This window comes from Salvelinus namaycush, chromosome 4 (genome assembly GCF_016432855.1).
Source record: "Salvelinus namaycush isolate Seneca chromosome 4, SaNama_1.0, whole genome shotgun sequence".
Lineage (NCBI taxonomy): Eukaryota > Metazoa > Chordata > Actinopteri > Salmoniformes > Salmonidae > Salvelinus > Salvelinus namaycush.
The window spans coordinates 6,346,031-6,360,771 of NC_052310.1; the positions used below are offsets into that span (position 1 = coordinate 6,346,031).

At 45.2% G+C, this 14,741-nt stretch overlaps 1 protein-coding gene and 1 long non-coding RNA gene across 3 annotated transcripts in view; one reads left to right on the forward strand and one right to left on the reverse strand.

Annotated features, from left to right (window-relative positions):
* Positions 1–2,844, reverse strand: part of LOC120046089 — a 43,585-nt gene extending 40,741 nt beyond the window's left edge. Inside the window, exon 1 of the long non-coding RNA XR_005476770.1 lies at positions 1,859–2,844. This is a non-coding gene — a long non-coding RNA (uncharacterized LOC120046089). The remainder of the gene's footprint in view (positions 1–1,858) is intronic.
* On the forward strand, positions 1,936–10,716 carry LOC120046088 (forkhead box protein K2-like). 2 transcript variants are annotated; one of them, XM_038991034.1, is made up of 9 exons: positions 1,936–2,429; positions 3,829–4,023; positions 6,437–6,587; positions 7,246–7,392; positions 7,699–7,892; positions 8,181–8,383; positions 8,481–8,741; positions 8,864–9,061; positions 9,222–10,716. In XM_038991034.1, the coding sequence occupies exons 1-9, from the start codon at positions 2,149–2,151 to the stop codon at positions 9,434–9,436; spliced, it is 1,845 nt and encodes a 614-aa protein (XP_038846962.1). In that variant the 5' UTR covers positions 1,936–2,148; the 3' UTR covers positions 9,437–10,716. The 2 variants fall into 2 exon arrangements, with proteins under 2 accessions (XP_038846962.1, XP_038846963.1); XM_038991035.1 differs by having other exon boundaries at positions 9,225–10,716.
* The last annotated feature ends 4,025 nt before the right edge of the window (positions 10,717–14,741 follow it).

The window sequence follows — 14,741 nt, forward strand, 5'->3', positions numbered from 1 at the left end:
TACCTACATGTACATATTACCTCAACTAACCCGTACCCCTGCACATTGACTTGGTACCGGTACCCCTTGTAAACTCAGCAAAAAAATAAACGTCCCTTTTTCAGGACCCTGTCTTTCAAAGATTATTTGTACAAAAAATAAAGGGTTTAAACACTGTTTCCAATGCTTCTTCAATGAACCATAAACAATTAATGAACATGCACCTGTGGAATGGTCGTTAAGACACGAACAGCTTACAGACGGTAGGCAATTAAGGTCACAGTTAGGAAAACTTAGGACACTAAAGAGGCATTTCTACTGACTCTGAAAAACACCAAAAGAAAGATGCCCAGGGTCCCTGCTCATCTGCGTGAACGTGCCTTAGGCATGCTGCAAGGAGGCATGAGGACTGCAGATGTGGCCAGGGCAATAAATTGCAACGTCTGTACTGTGAGACGCCTAAGACAGCGCTACAGGGAGAGAGGATGGACAGCTGATCGTCCTCGCAGTGGCAGACCACGTGTAACAACACCTGTACATGATCGGTACATCCGAACATCACACCTGCGGGACAGGTACAGGATGGCAACAACAACTGCCCGAGTTACACCAGGAAAGCACAATCCCTCCATCAATGCTCAGACTGTCCGCAATAGGCTGAAAGATGCTGGACTGAGGGCTTGTAGGCCTGTTGTAAGGCAGGTCCTCACCAGACATCACCGGCAACAACGTTGCCTATGGGCACAAACCCACCGTCACTGGACCAGACAGGACAGGCAAAAAGTGCTCTTCACTGACGAGTCGCGGTTTTGTCTCACCAGGGGTGATGGTCGGATTCGCGTTTATCGTTGGAGGAATGAGCGTTACACCGAGGCCTGTACACTGGAGCGGGATCGATTTGGAGGTGGAGGGTCTGTCATGGTATGGGGCGATGTGTCACAGCATCATTGGACTGAGCTTGTTGTCATTGCAGGCAATCTCAACGCTGTGTGTTACAGGGAAGACATCCTCCTCCCTCATGTGGTACCCTTCCTGCAGGCTCATCCTGACATGACCCTCCAGCATTACAAACCACCAGCCATACTGCTCGTTCTGTGCGTGATTTTATGCAAGACAGGAATGTCAGTGTTCTGCCATGGCTAACGAAGAGCCCGGATCTCAATCCCATTGAGCACGTCTGGGACCTGTCGGATCAGAGTGTGAGGGCTAGGGCCATTCCCCCCAGAAATGTCCGGGAACTTGCAGGTGCCTTGGTGGAAGAGTGGGGTAACATCTCACAGCAAGAACTGACAAATCTGGTGCAGTCCATGAGGAGGAGATGCACTGCAGTACTTAATGCAGCTGGTGGCCATACCAGATACTGACTGTTTCTTTTGATTTTGAACCCCCCTTTGTTCAGGGACACATTATTCCATTTATGTTTGTCACATGTCTGGAAGTTGTTCAGTTTATGTCTCAGTTGTTGAATCTTGTTATGTTCATACAAATACTTACACATGTTAAGTTTGCTGAAAATAAACGCAGTTGACAGTGAGAGGACGTTTCTTTTTTGCTGAGTTTATATACATGCTACTCTTTTTCCTTTAGTTTATTTAGCAAATTGTACTTACTTACTTTTTAAGAAACTCTGCATTGTTGGTTAAGGGTCTATTTTGTTCAGTGAATGTGACAAATAACATTTGATGAGGAAACCAATTTGTAATTTGGGTGAACTACCCCTTCATGAATCTACAAATCTCCAATCCATTCCGTAAATATCAGATTCCATCGTTTACATTCAGCCATCGATATGCGCTTCAACCTACAGTGCAACCAACCGTGATTTTTACATTCTATTTATATTTTGGCTGTCATTGGTAAACAATGTGTATCTGCCTACCCAGTCTTTGAAGGGATTGGGCCGTTGAGCTATCAGTCACCTCCTTTCCTCCCATTTGGCCTCCATTGGTTGGCTGTTGTCTTTTCTCTTTCTCTCTGTTGCGGCGGTGTGTCGGAACTGCTGTGTCCCCGATCTGGCACGTTCCTAGCCAAATTCTTAACGGTTTTACAATTGGATTCCCCTTTTACGAAATCTCCACAGTTCTAAACCCTGCCAAAATTAAAGCCAGTGCTCCTTAATTAGCGCCTATTTCTCCCCCACACAGTCTCAAAATTAGAACCCCCAAGAAGATGGCGGTGGGGTCGGCAGTTGCCCGGCTTGAGGGCCGAGAATTCGAATACCTGATGAAGAAGAGGTCGGCGACCATCGGACGGAACTCATCACAGGGCTCGGTGGACGTCAGCATGGGCCACTCTAGCTTCATCTCTCGCCGGCACCTCGAAATTTTCACCGCGGGTGAAGATGGGACCGGTAGCGGGGAATTCTACCTCCGATGCCTCGGCAAAAACGGGGTATTTGTTGATGGGGTGTTCCAGAGACGAGGGGCTCCACCTCTGCAGCTCCCACGAATGTAAGATGGGGTAGTATTTTACATTTTATGTCGTGGTAGAACCGCTAAGGTAAAGGTGATGATAGTCTGACCTCGCGTTGTTATTGTTTTGTTCCCTGGCCGCCGCACGTGTTGTGACAAACACCCCGGCGCCTGTCCACACAGCGAGCCGCTGGTAACGCTGGCTTTGTTTGCATAAAAGGGTTACGCGAAACAGAAACACTTTTTTTTTGTAATTTAACATTACTAAGCGTGCATATCTAGGTACTGTAGTTGGCTAGTTATGTCTGTATACGTATTTCTTGCTATCAAAACGTGTTTACGGTGGAAAACGTATGTAGCCAAGGTTAGCTGTACTTGTGCAATGGGCCATGCTTTGGCGAAATGTCAGCTTGGTTTCTAGGCGGATGTGTTGCAATGTTTGCACAGCATAATGTACAAAGAAACTAGCCTGCCCCGTGTTTTGTTATTGTCAGTATGGGCTGTAAATCATGCTGAATTTATATTTTTTCCAAATGTTACCCAACGTTTCTGTTTACATTCTAGCAGACGCTCTTATCCAGAGGGACTTACACTAGTGAGGGCATATTATTTGTCATACTTTTTCGTACTGGTCCCCCGTGGGAATCGAACCCACAACCCTGGCGTTGCAAGTGTCATGCTCTACCAACTGAGCAGGAAATGGCAATAGGGGTTTGGAAATAGTCTTGATTGGTACACAGTAATATTAAATCATAACAAATCAGATTCTTTTGAATATATGTTTTATTGTCATATACACTGGAAAGGTGCAATGAAATGTGGTGTTTTACTGGTCTGAAATGTCAAATAGTTCTATGTCACAGTCAGCTGGTCCCATAGCAGATGATATGGTCCAAGTATACCCCAATGATATGGTCCAAATATACCCCAATGTAATAGTAAGTAAGAACTGTTATGTAAGCTCCATTTATAAACCCTGTTAATAGGCTAACTCTTCTGGCCCTTATTAGAGTGCCTCTGCATGTTTTGATACCCATTCAACACTGCTGGCGTGTTGCAGTCAGAATGCAGATTAAAAAATATATATATTTAACTAGAATAGTCAGTTAAGCAAAAAAAATATTATTTACAATGACAGCCTACCCCAGCCACACCCTCCCCTAACCCGGACAATGCTGGGCCAATTGTGTGCTGCCCTATGGGACTCCAGATCACAGCCAGTTGTGATACAGCCCGGGATCGAACCCGGGTCTGTAGTGACACCTCTAATACTGCGATGCAGTGCCTTAGACTGCTGCGCCACTCAGGATCCCAATTAAAGAGACATTCTCACTATTATTATTGAGTGTGTCTGGGTAGGTGTGGATGGCCTGCACTTAGCATGTTCAACTATTGTGTCCTTAGACTCTCTCCCTCGCTCTCTTTCGCTGTTCTCCAGGTGCTGTCTCCGGTTCCCCAGCACCAACATCAAGATCACGTTCACAGCCCTGTCCAGCGATAAGGAGGAGCGTAGGAACGTGTCGGAGTCACCGGTAAAGCCCGTCCAGCCCCAAATGGCGCCGCTGACCATCAACATTCCAGACAACATCGCCCACCTCATAAGCCCCCTGCCCTCACCCACCGGCACCATCAGGTGAGACTGAAGTGAAGTATGAGCCATGAAACAATCAGAGCATTGCAGATGGCAGGGTTACTCCAATCTGGATCTGGAAGCGAGTGCCGCTACTGATTTTCAAAAACAGCAAGACTCCGAACCTCCAGGCTCAGATGTGAATACTCCTAGTAGAGCTGGGAGATATGGACAAAAATACATTTTGTGATAAATTGACTGAATTATCACAATAATGATAAATTGAACAATAAATTCATAAGATTAATATGCACCAGTAACTTTTGAAATGTTGCCCTTAAAACTACTAATACAACTTTTGAATGTTGTAGCTATCAATTTTCCAGTTACCAATAGCCCATAGTAGCAAACTTATTTCATTTAAGACTTCACATTCCTTCAAAGGCTAATTATTGTTATTGTCGATCAGTAAAATATCCATGATAAATGGTCGGTATGGATACGTTTTGGGTTTATCGTCACAGCTCTATCTCCTGGCATATACACTGAGTGTACAAAACATATTAAGAACACCTTCCTAATATTGAGTTGCACTCCCCCCTTTTGCCCTCAGAATAGCCTCAATTGGTCGGGGCATGGACTCACCGAGGTGTGGAAAGCGTTCCACAGGAATGCCCATGTTGACTCCAATGCTTCCCACAGTTGTGTCAAGTTGGCTGGATGTCCTTTGGGTGATGGACCATTCTTGATACACACAGGAAACTGTTGAGCGTGAAAAACCCAGCAGTGTTGCAGTTCTTGACACAAACCGGTGCGCCTGGTACCTGCTACCGTACCCTGTTCAAAGGCACTTACATGTTTTGTCTTGCCCATTCACCCTCTAAATGGCACACATATACAATCCATGCCTCAAGGCTTAAAAATCATTCTTTAACCTGTCTCCTCCCCTTCATCTACACTGATTTTGTTGTGGATTTAACAAGTGACATCAATAAGGGATCATAGCTTTCACCTGGTCAGTCTGTCATGGAAAGAGCAGGTGTTTTATACAGTGCCTTGAGTCTTCTTGGGCATGATGCTACAAGCTTGGCACCCCTGTATTTGGGGAGTTTCTCCCATTCTTCTCTGCAGGTCATCTCAAGCTCTGTCAGGTTGGATGGAGAGCGTCACTGCACAGCTATTTTCAGGTCTCTCCAGAGATGTTAGTTCGGGTTTAAGTCCAGGCTCTTGCTGGGCCACTTAAAGACATTCAGAGACTTGTCCCGAAGCCACTCCTGCGTTGTCTTGGCTGTGTGCTTAGAGTCGTTGTCCTGTTGGAAGGTGAACCTTCGCCCCAGTCTGAGGTCCTGAGCACTCGGGCAGGTTTTCACCAAGGATCTCTCTGTCCTTTGCTCTGTTCATCTTTGCCTCGATCGTGACTAGTCTCTCAGTCCCTGCCTCTGAAAAACATCCCCACAGCATGATGCTGCCACCACCATGCTTCACCGTAGAGATGGTGCCAGATTTCCTCCAGACGTGACGCTTGGCATTCAGGCCAAAAGAGTTCAATCTTTGTTTCATCAGACCAGAGAATCTTGTTCCTCATGGTCTGAGAGTCTTTAGGTGCCTTTTGGCAAACTCAGTGGGCTGTCATGTGCATTTCACTGAGGAGTGGCTTCTGTCTGGCCACTCTAACGTAAAGGCCTGATTGGTGGAGTGCTGCAGAGATGGTTGTCCTTCTGGAAGGTACTCTCCCATCTCCACAGAGGGACTCTCGAGCTCTGTCAGAGTGACCATCGGGTTCTTAGTCACCTCCCTGACCAAGCCCTTCTCCCTCGATTACTCAGTTTGGCCAGGCGGCCAGCTCTAGGAAGGGTCAAGGCTGGTTCAAAATTATTCCGTTTAAGAATGATGGAGGCCACTGTGTTCTTGGGGACCTTCAATGCTGCAGAATTTTTTTTTTGTACCCTTCCTCAGGTCTGTGCCTCGACACAGTCCTGTCTCTGAGCTCTATGGGCAATTCCTTCGACCTCATTACTTGGTTTTTGCTCTGACATGCACTGTCAACTGTGGAACCTTCTATAGACCGGTGATTGCCTTTCTAAATCATGTCCAATCAATTGACTTTACCACAGGTGCACTCCAAGTTGTAGAAACATCTCAAGGAGCTCAATTTCGAGTCTCAAAGCAAAGGGTCTGAATACTTAGGTAAATAAGGTATTTTTGCTTTTTATTTTTGTTTGTAGATTGCTTAGGATTTATTTAATACATTTTAGAATAAGGCTGTAACTTAACAAAATGTGGAAAAAGTGAAGGGGTCTGAATACTTTCCGAAGGCACTGCACCAGCAGAGGAAGTTTCAGACACTATGGGTTAGGTGTCTTGGATGCTTATTGGATCTGAGATCTTTTCTGCCATCGCAGGATTCCCTTGTTCATCACCAAACCACAGTTTCTCCCACTCAGTCTCACCGTTAAATTGTTTCTCGCCCAAACAGTGCTGCCAACTCCTGTCCAAACTCCTGTCCGTCAAGTCCCCGAGGGGCGGGTCTGTCTGGCTATAGGATGGGCCGCGCACTGACCGCTGACCTCATCAATGAGAACTCCCAATCAGACGAAAAGGACGGCTCGGGAGGAGACAGCCCCAAGGTGAGACACCAGCATCCCAATAGTCCCAAAGTGGCTTCCTCTCCTCCACACTGATATGAAGAGGTCAGTCAAAGCATTATAATTGAAGTCAAATGAGAGACCTGTCCATCTCTTACAGAGCATTGTCAATGAAGGAAAGAAGATGAGAGGATTCCACTGTAGACTGTTGAGGTTTTCCCCCAGTGCTGGGATGAACCGGTGAACAAGTGAAGCGTTCAGAACGTTGAATATAGAAATGAGACTAATAGAGCTAAACAAATCCCTGTTTTGCCTGACAGTCCTATCAATTCTACCCAATTCGTTTCTATCTCCGTGTTCTGTAATGTGGCACCGTCCTGAACACACCCCTGACTCCATTGTCTTTAGAGGTAGAACCCAGGGTGATGGAAAAGAAGATTGGTTTTGTTTTGGTTCTCTGGGATGGGTTACTCATTGAAGGAAAATGTAGACTTTGGAGTGACAAATCCCGGCGAACTATAACTCTACTTGTTTTCCAACTAACATGAAACTGAAAACAAGTTCTCACAAAACCGAACCCATGAACCCTTTTTAATGACCCAGATAAACACATGCAAGACACACACATCAATCGTAGCATAAATCTAATCAAATATCTGTAGCATGAAATAAAATGCTTTCTCATTTGTTCTGTCCTCAGGATGACTCCAAGCCACCGTATTCCTATGCACAACTAATAGTCCAGGCTATCACCATGGCCCCCGACAAGCAGCTGACTCTGAATGGGATTTACACACACATCACTAAGAACTACCCGTACTACAGGACCGCAGACAAAGGCTGGCAGGTCGGTGAATCCACCCTGTATTTCATCCCGCTGTGGTATATTTCTCTTAGAATGAGACAAACTGACATCTACGTAAACAGCAATCTTTCTAAGTTATCCAGTCTCACGTTATCCATTACAACCTGTCTCTCTCATGGTTTTGAACTGAACTCTATAACAGTTATGTCTTTCTGTTCTAGAATCTCATCTATTGTTTCTCTCGCTCTCTCTTTCTGTCTATAATTCCATCCATTCTCACTGTGTCGTAGAATCTCAATCCGCCATAACCTTCCCATTGTCATGAATACTCTGTCTACTGTGTTCTAGAACTCAATCCGTCACAACTTGTCTCTCAACCGCTACTTCATCAAAGTGGCTCGGTCTCAGGAGGAGCCGGGTAAGGGATCGTTCTGGAGGATCGACCCTTCATCAGAGGGCAAGCTGTGTGAACAGGCGTTCAGGAAGCGCAGGCCCAGGGGGGTACCCTGCTTCAGGACCCCACTAGGCCCCCTCTCATCCAGGTAAAATAGTTCTCACTAGAAGTCACATGCTCCTATATTTCAGTCTTGTATATACTGTAGTTTGAAATGGCATGCAGTTCTCCAGCAGTATATTAACTCACCACTACCCCCTGTGGGCTCAGTTAGGCAGTGCAGGTAGAGAATTATTTCTCTGTCTGGGACACTGTGCTCTAAATTATTCAATGGACTCTGGGTAGGATGTTTCTTTTTGGCATGCAGAACACAAAGATGAACGTACACTCACATTTGCTAATCATTCTAATAGTCTTCCTGCTGTTGTCCCTTCAGGAGTGCCCCGGCCTCTCCTAGCCACACAGGGGGACTGTCGGCCCACTCCAGTGGTGTGCAGTCCCCGGAAAGCCTATCCAGGGAGGGTTCCCCTGTGCCCATGGACCCAGAGCCAGCCCGGGCCATAGCTCCCACCACAGCCACTGCCCTACAGCCCAAACTAGCAGTCATCCAGGAGGCCCAGTTCGCTCAGAATGCTCCTGGTGAGTTATGTTATGTTGGAGGTTGTTGTTTCAACTGTGTTAGTGGGTGGTTAACAACTCCACTTCCTGTCTGACCTCTGATACTTGTCTCTGATAGGCTCCCCTCTAAACAGCCAGCCGGTGCTGATCGCCGTGCAGCGACAGTTACCCCAGACTACCATGAAGCCTGTTACCTACACCATGGCAACGCCCGTCATGACAACAGCTGTAAGCTCCGCCCCCGTCATGCAGACGGTGCATGTACTCCAACAGATCCCGATGGTCACCATGGCTACTATTGGTGCTACACAGAACTCTGTCGTTACGGTAAAGACAGAACTGCAGGAGAACGGAGGGGGAGACCACAATGGGGTCAAAGGTGAGGAGACAAAGTTTGGCATATAGATTTACAGTCAAATGTACATTTTCTTTGCTGTACCAGTCCCTTTATAAATGAAAAACTGTAGTCATGTATCTCAGTGTTTGTCTCTCTTCAACCAGTCAAAGTGGAGCCGGTCCCAGCCGTCACTGCTTCCTCTATAGGCAGGGCCAATCGCATCATCCAGACCTCCCAGGCCACGCCCCTAACAACGGTTACCATCTTGCAGCAGGCCCCCCTGGGCCAGCATCGGCTTCCTATCAAGACCATCACACAGAACGGGACTCGCCTGATCCCAATTACTACTGCTGCTAACACAGGTGAGACACACTCAAGATGGCACCTAACACCCATGAAGCTTGTAAAAAAATGGCACATGATTGGAATGACTTGTCTAAAATTACCTGCCTTTTCACTCAGTAATGCTTGTTTATGTCAGGGTTGCCATGAATCCAGTAGTAAAACTCTCTCTCCTCTCAGCAGTGGTGAACCCCCTCCACCTGTTGGCAGCCCACGCCTCGGCCTCTGCATCACTGCCAACCAAGAGGCGGAACGGGGAGCTGGCCGACCACTCCGAACCCAAGAGAGTCAAAATGGAAGAGGGGGGCGAGAGCATTATCCCCGCTGTAAACAACAACTCGCACACAAACAGAGACGAGGAGAATGGGGTTAGTGAAAAGGCCAGCGATGACTAGAGGTCCTGACCCCTCTCTTCAATAGGCCCCCTCTCTGTTCTCCCCCCGGCCTGACTCCCACTCTAAATCACGTTGATCATCTACTCAAAGGGAGGAAAGAGATACATAGCGTGTGACCAGTAAACAGACCACTCACCCAGTTAGTATAAAAATAGGAAAATAATTATTCAAAAAGAGAAGGCAAATTAAGTTGCTGAAGCGGTGACGCTGTTTTGGAGAGACTCAACCTTAAGAGAAGCACGGTAACCCTTCATATATAAGTTATTTAAAAAATAGTTAACAAAATGAAAAAGGAACTCTAGACTACCAGAATCACCAAGGCTTCCACTGCTGATTGGTAGGTTCCCCTGTCAGTTTCTACCCAGGACACGCCCCCAATGGAGGGATGCAGCCAATGGCGTCATCCCGGCAGCATGATAGACAAGTTCTTAATATTTGGAAAGAAATGACTTCAACGACCGTTAACAGTAGTGTATTCCCTAAAGGGAAGTGTGTGTGGAACCATTCCCTGTATCTCTGGCAGCTAGCCTTCATGTCGACCTACCTAAAGCAGTCGTGAGTGAGTAGAGATGTCGTATTTTGTTGTACACGTGTATCCTAGGATCGTCTTTGAGTGTACCACCCGTTTTCCAAGGCACAGACATGTTAGTAATAACCATACTAAAAGCTGTAAGAAGTGGGTTCGAAAAATATTTAAAGTCACCTGATATTGTGGAATCTTTGTTCAGTGAAATGAATGTAGTCTCCTTTTCCTTCAAGAAAACACTATCTATTGAGTGGATTGTTTTTTGTTTTTCTGTTGTCAAACCCAAAAGAAGTTTCCAAATCACTGTACATCTACAGATGTCATATTTTAACAAATATCCTATAAGAAAAAATATATTTCCATGCGTGTTTGACCGTATGCTTCATCAATGCTTGCATGTTACCGAATTTAGAGAATGTACATGAGCAGTTAACTGAATATGGAACTCAAGAAAATAAGACTGAATCTATGCTATACTGTATGATTCTGACCAGTAAAGCACTTACCCTCTTCATGTATTTTATTTACCTTTTTTATTCTGTTTTCCCTGTCATCAATGGCTGTGTTTACCTTTTTGTGTTGAACGTCGGCAGTCCCCTTGCTTGATTATTTTCTTCTGTTCTGGCTTTCCCCGAAGTCTCTTCAGATTGTATTTGGTTTCCACAAGGAAAAACAAGTGATATGTTTGTTCTGCTTCGGTGGGTAAATGCATCCTTTTTTTATTTTATATATATATAAATTAATTTCAACCTCTGTCCTGTGTCCTACCGTTTTCTGTCGGTGTGTTTTTGACTCTCTCTGCTACTGGTAAAGGCGCATTCACACAGAGAAACAGACACTCTGTGTTTGTCGCCTTGTCAACAAACATTATTTTCAACCTGAGAGATGCCTTGAAGGTGCAAATGCCAGCCACGGTGAGATCAACCATCCTTTTGCAAGGCATACGGTTGACAGCAGTTGAAACCTCACCATGTAATGTAACGTTGGTGAATGTCTTATTTCCTCTAATGCAGTAGTCTTCTAGGGGCCCAAGGTACAATAGGTTCTGTAACACTGGAGAGACAAAGGAGAAGCAGCTGCTCGACAGATAGTTAAGATGAGAGAATACTAGTCTAGTTCCAGGGGAGTAGGTAGGACGGGGCTTGTTTCACCATGACTGGAGCTGCATTTCTGGTGTTTTTGTTGGTGTTCCAGGAAGTTACTGCAGGCCAGATGTGTGGGAGACCTAGGGAGAACACCTTCCGTTATGAAACCGCATCCTATTTACATTTGAGTTATTTAGCACACAATCTTATCCAGAGCAACTTAGTGCGCTCATCTTAAGATGGATATGTGGGACAACCACATATCACAGTCATAGTAAGTACATTTTTCTTCAAAGTAGCTACCAGCAAAGTCAGAGCAGCGTCGTCCAGGCTAGGGGATGGTTTGGCCAGTTTTTTTTTTTACTTAGCTCATCGCGCTCTAGCAACTCCTTGTGGCAGGCCGGGCGCCTGCAGGCTGACTTTGGTCATCAGTTGAACGGTGTTTCCTCAGACACATTGGTGCAGCTGACTTCCGGATTAAGTGAGTGGGTGTTAAGCGTGGTTTGGCGTATCATTTTTCGGAGGACGCATGACTCGACCTTCACCTCTCCCAAGCTGATTGGAGAGTTGCAGTGATGAGACAAGATCATCATTTTTAAATATATATATTATTTAACCTTTAACTAGGCAAGTCAGTTAAGAACAAATTCTTATTTACAATGACGGCCTACCAAAAGGCCTCCTGCCAGGACGGAGGCTGGGATAAAAAATGTAATCAAAACAAACATCACAAGAGACACCACAACACTACATAAAGACAGACCTAAGACCACAACATAACGTGGCAGCAACACATGACAACACAGCATGGTAGCAGCACAAAACAGGGTACAAACATTATTGGGCACAGACAACAGCATAAAGGGCAAGAAGGTAGAGACAAAAATACATCACACAAAGCAGCCACAACCGGCAGTAAGACTGTCCATGATTGAGTCTTTGAATGACGAGATTAAGATAAAACTGTCCAGTTTGAGTGTTCGTTGCAGCTTGTTCCAGTCGCTAGCTGCAGCGAACTGAAAAGAGGAGCGACCCAGGGATGTGTGTGCTTTGGGGACCTTTAGCAGAATGTGAATGGCAGAACGGTTGTATGTGGAGGATGAGGGATGCAGTAGGTATCTCAGATAGGGGGGAGTGAGGCCTAAGACGGTTTTGTAAATCTTGTGACGGGTACATAGAGATGACCAGTTTACAGAGGAATATAGAGTGCAGTGATGTGTCCTGTAAGAAGTGTTAAAGAACATCTAGCCACTAGAAAGCACCCTTACCTGGCGATCTATAAATTCAGGGTTAGTTTGGCAGCTGGGGTGAAAGAGGAGCGATTACGATAGAGTAATCACAAAATTGGGGAGAAAAAGGGGTCAAAATAACTAAATAACTAAATAAAAAAGTAGTGCCCTATATAGGGACTAGGGAGCCATTTTGGACGTAGTCATGAACTTCCCCCACGAGGATCTGTCATGTAATGGATACGAGAACCAACTGGACCACTTACACTATATATACAGTTGAAGTCGGAAGTTTACATACACTTAGGTTGGAGTCATTAAAACTTGTTTTTCAAACTCTCCACAAATTTCTTGTTAACAAACTATAGTTTTGGCAAGTCGGTTAGGACATCTACTTTGTGCATCACACAAGTAATTTTTCCAACAATTGTTTACAGACAGATAATATCACTTATAATTCACTGTATCACAATTCCAGTGTGTCAGAAGTTTACATACACTAAGTTGACTGTGCCTTTAAACAGCTTGGAAAATTCCAGAAAATTATTTCATGGCTTTAGAAGTTCTGATGGGCTAATTGACATCATTTGAGTCAATTGGAGGTGTACCTGTGGATCTATTTCAAGGCCTACCTTTAAACTCAGTTCCTCTTTAATTGACATCATGAGAAAATCTAAAGAAATCAGCCAAGACCTCAGAAAGAAAATTGTAGACCTCCACAAGTCTGGTTCATCCTTGGGAGCAATTTCCAAACGCCTGAAGGTACCACGTTCATCTGTACAAACAATAGTACGCAAGTATAAACACCATGGGACCACGCAGCCGTCATACCGCTCAGGAAGAAGACACGTTCTGTCTCCTAGAGATGAACGTACTTTGGTGCGATAAGTGCAAATCAATCCCAGAACAACAGCAAAGGACCTTGTGAAGATGCTGGAGGAAACAGGTACAAAAGTATCTATATCCACAGTAAAACGAGTTCTATATCGACATAACCTGAAAGGCTGCGCAGCAAGGAAGAAGCCACTGCTCCAAAACCGCCATAATAAAGCCAGACTACGGTTTGCAACTGCACATGGGGACAAAGATCGTACTTTTTGGAGAAATGTCCTCTTGTCTGATGAAACAAAAATAAAACTGTTTGGCCATAATGACCATCGTTATGTTTGGAGGAGAAAGCGGAGGCTTGCAAGCCGAAGAACACCATCCCAACCGTGAAGCACAGGGTGGCAGCATCATGTTGTGGGGGTGCTTTGCTGCAGGAGGGACTGGTGCACTTCACAAAATATATGGCATCATGAGGAATGAAAATTATGTGGATATATTGAAGCAACATCTCAAAACATCAGTCAGGAAGTTAAAGCTTGGTTGCAAATTGGTCTTTCAAATGGACAATGACCCCAAGCATACTTCTAAAGTTGTGGCAAAATGGCTTAAGGACAACAAAGTCAAGGTATTGGAGTGGCCACCACAAAGCCCTGACCCCAATCCCATAGAAAATTAGTGGGCAGAACTGAAAAAGCGTGTGCGAGCAAGGAGGCCTACAAACCTGACTCAGTTACACCAGCTCTGTCAGGAGGAATGGGCCAAAATTCACCCAACTTATTGTGGGGAGCTTGTGGAAGGCTACCCGAAACGTTTGACCCAAGTTAAACAATTTAAAGGCAATGCTACTAAATTCTAATTGAGTGTATGTAAACTTCTGACCCGCTGGGAATGTGATGACAGAAATAAAAGCTGAAATAAAACATTCTCTCTACTATTATTCTGACATTTCACATTCTTAAAATAAAGTGGTGACCCTAACTGACCTAAGACAGGGAATTTTTACTAGGATTAAATGTCAGGAATTGTGAACAACTGAGTTTAAATGTATTTGGCTAAGGTGTATGTAAACTTCCGACTTCAACTGTACAAAAGGATGTGGACACCCCTTCAAATGAGGGGATTCGGAAATTTCAGCCACACTCGTTGCTGACAGGTGTATAAAATTGAGTACACAGCCATGCAATCTCCATAGACAAACATTGCCAGTAGAATGGCCTTGCTGAAGAGCTCAGTGATTTTCAACGTGGCACTGTCATAGGATGCCACCTTTCAACAAGTCAGTTTGTCTAGCCCTGATAGAGCTGCTGTGATAGGCCACACAAGCTCACAGAACGGGACCGCCAATTGCTGAAGCACGTAGCGCATAAAAATAGTCTGTCCTCGGTTGCAACACTCACTACCGAGATCGAAACTGCCTCTGGAAGCAATGTCAGCACAATAACTGTTCATCGAGAGTTTCATGAAATGGGTTTCCATGGCAGAGCAGCTGCATACAAGCTTAAGATCACCATGCGCAATGTCTAGCGTCGGCTGGAGCTGTGTAAAGCCCGTCGCCATTGGAGCAGTGGAAACGCGTTCTCTGGAGTGATGAATCACGCTTCACCATCTGGCAGTCCGATCGACGATTCTGGGTTTGG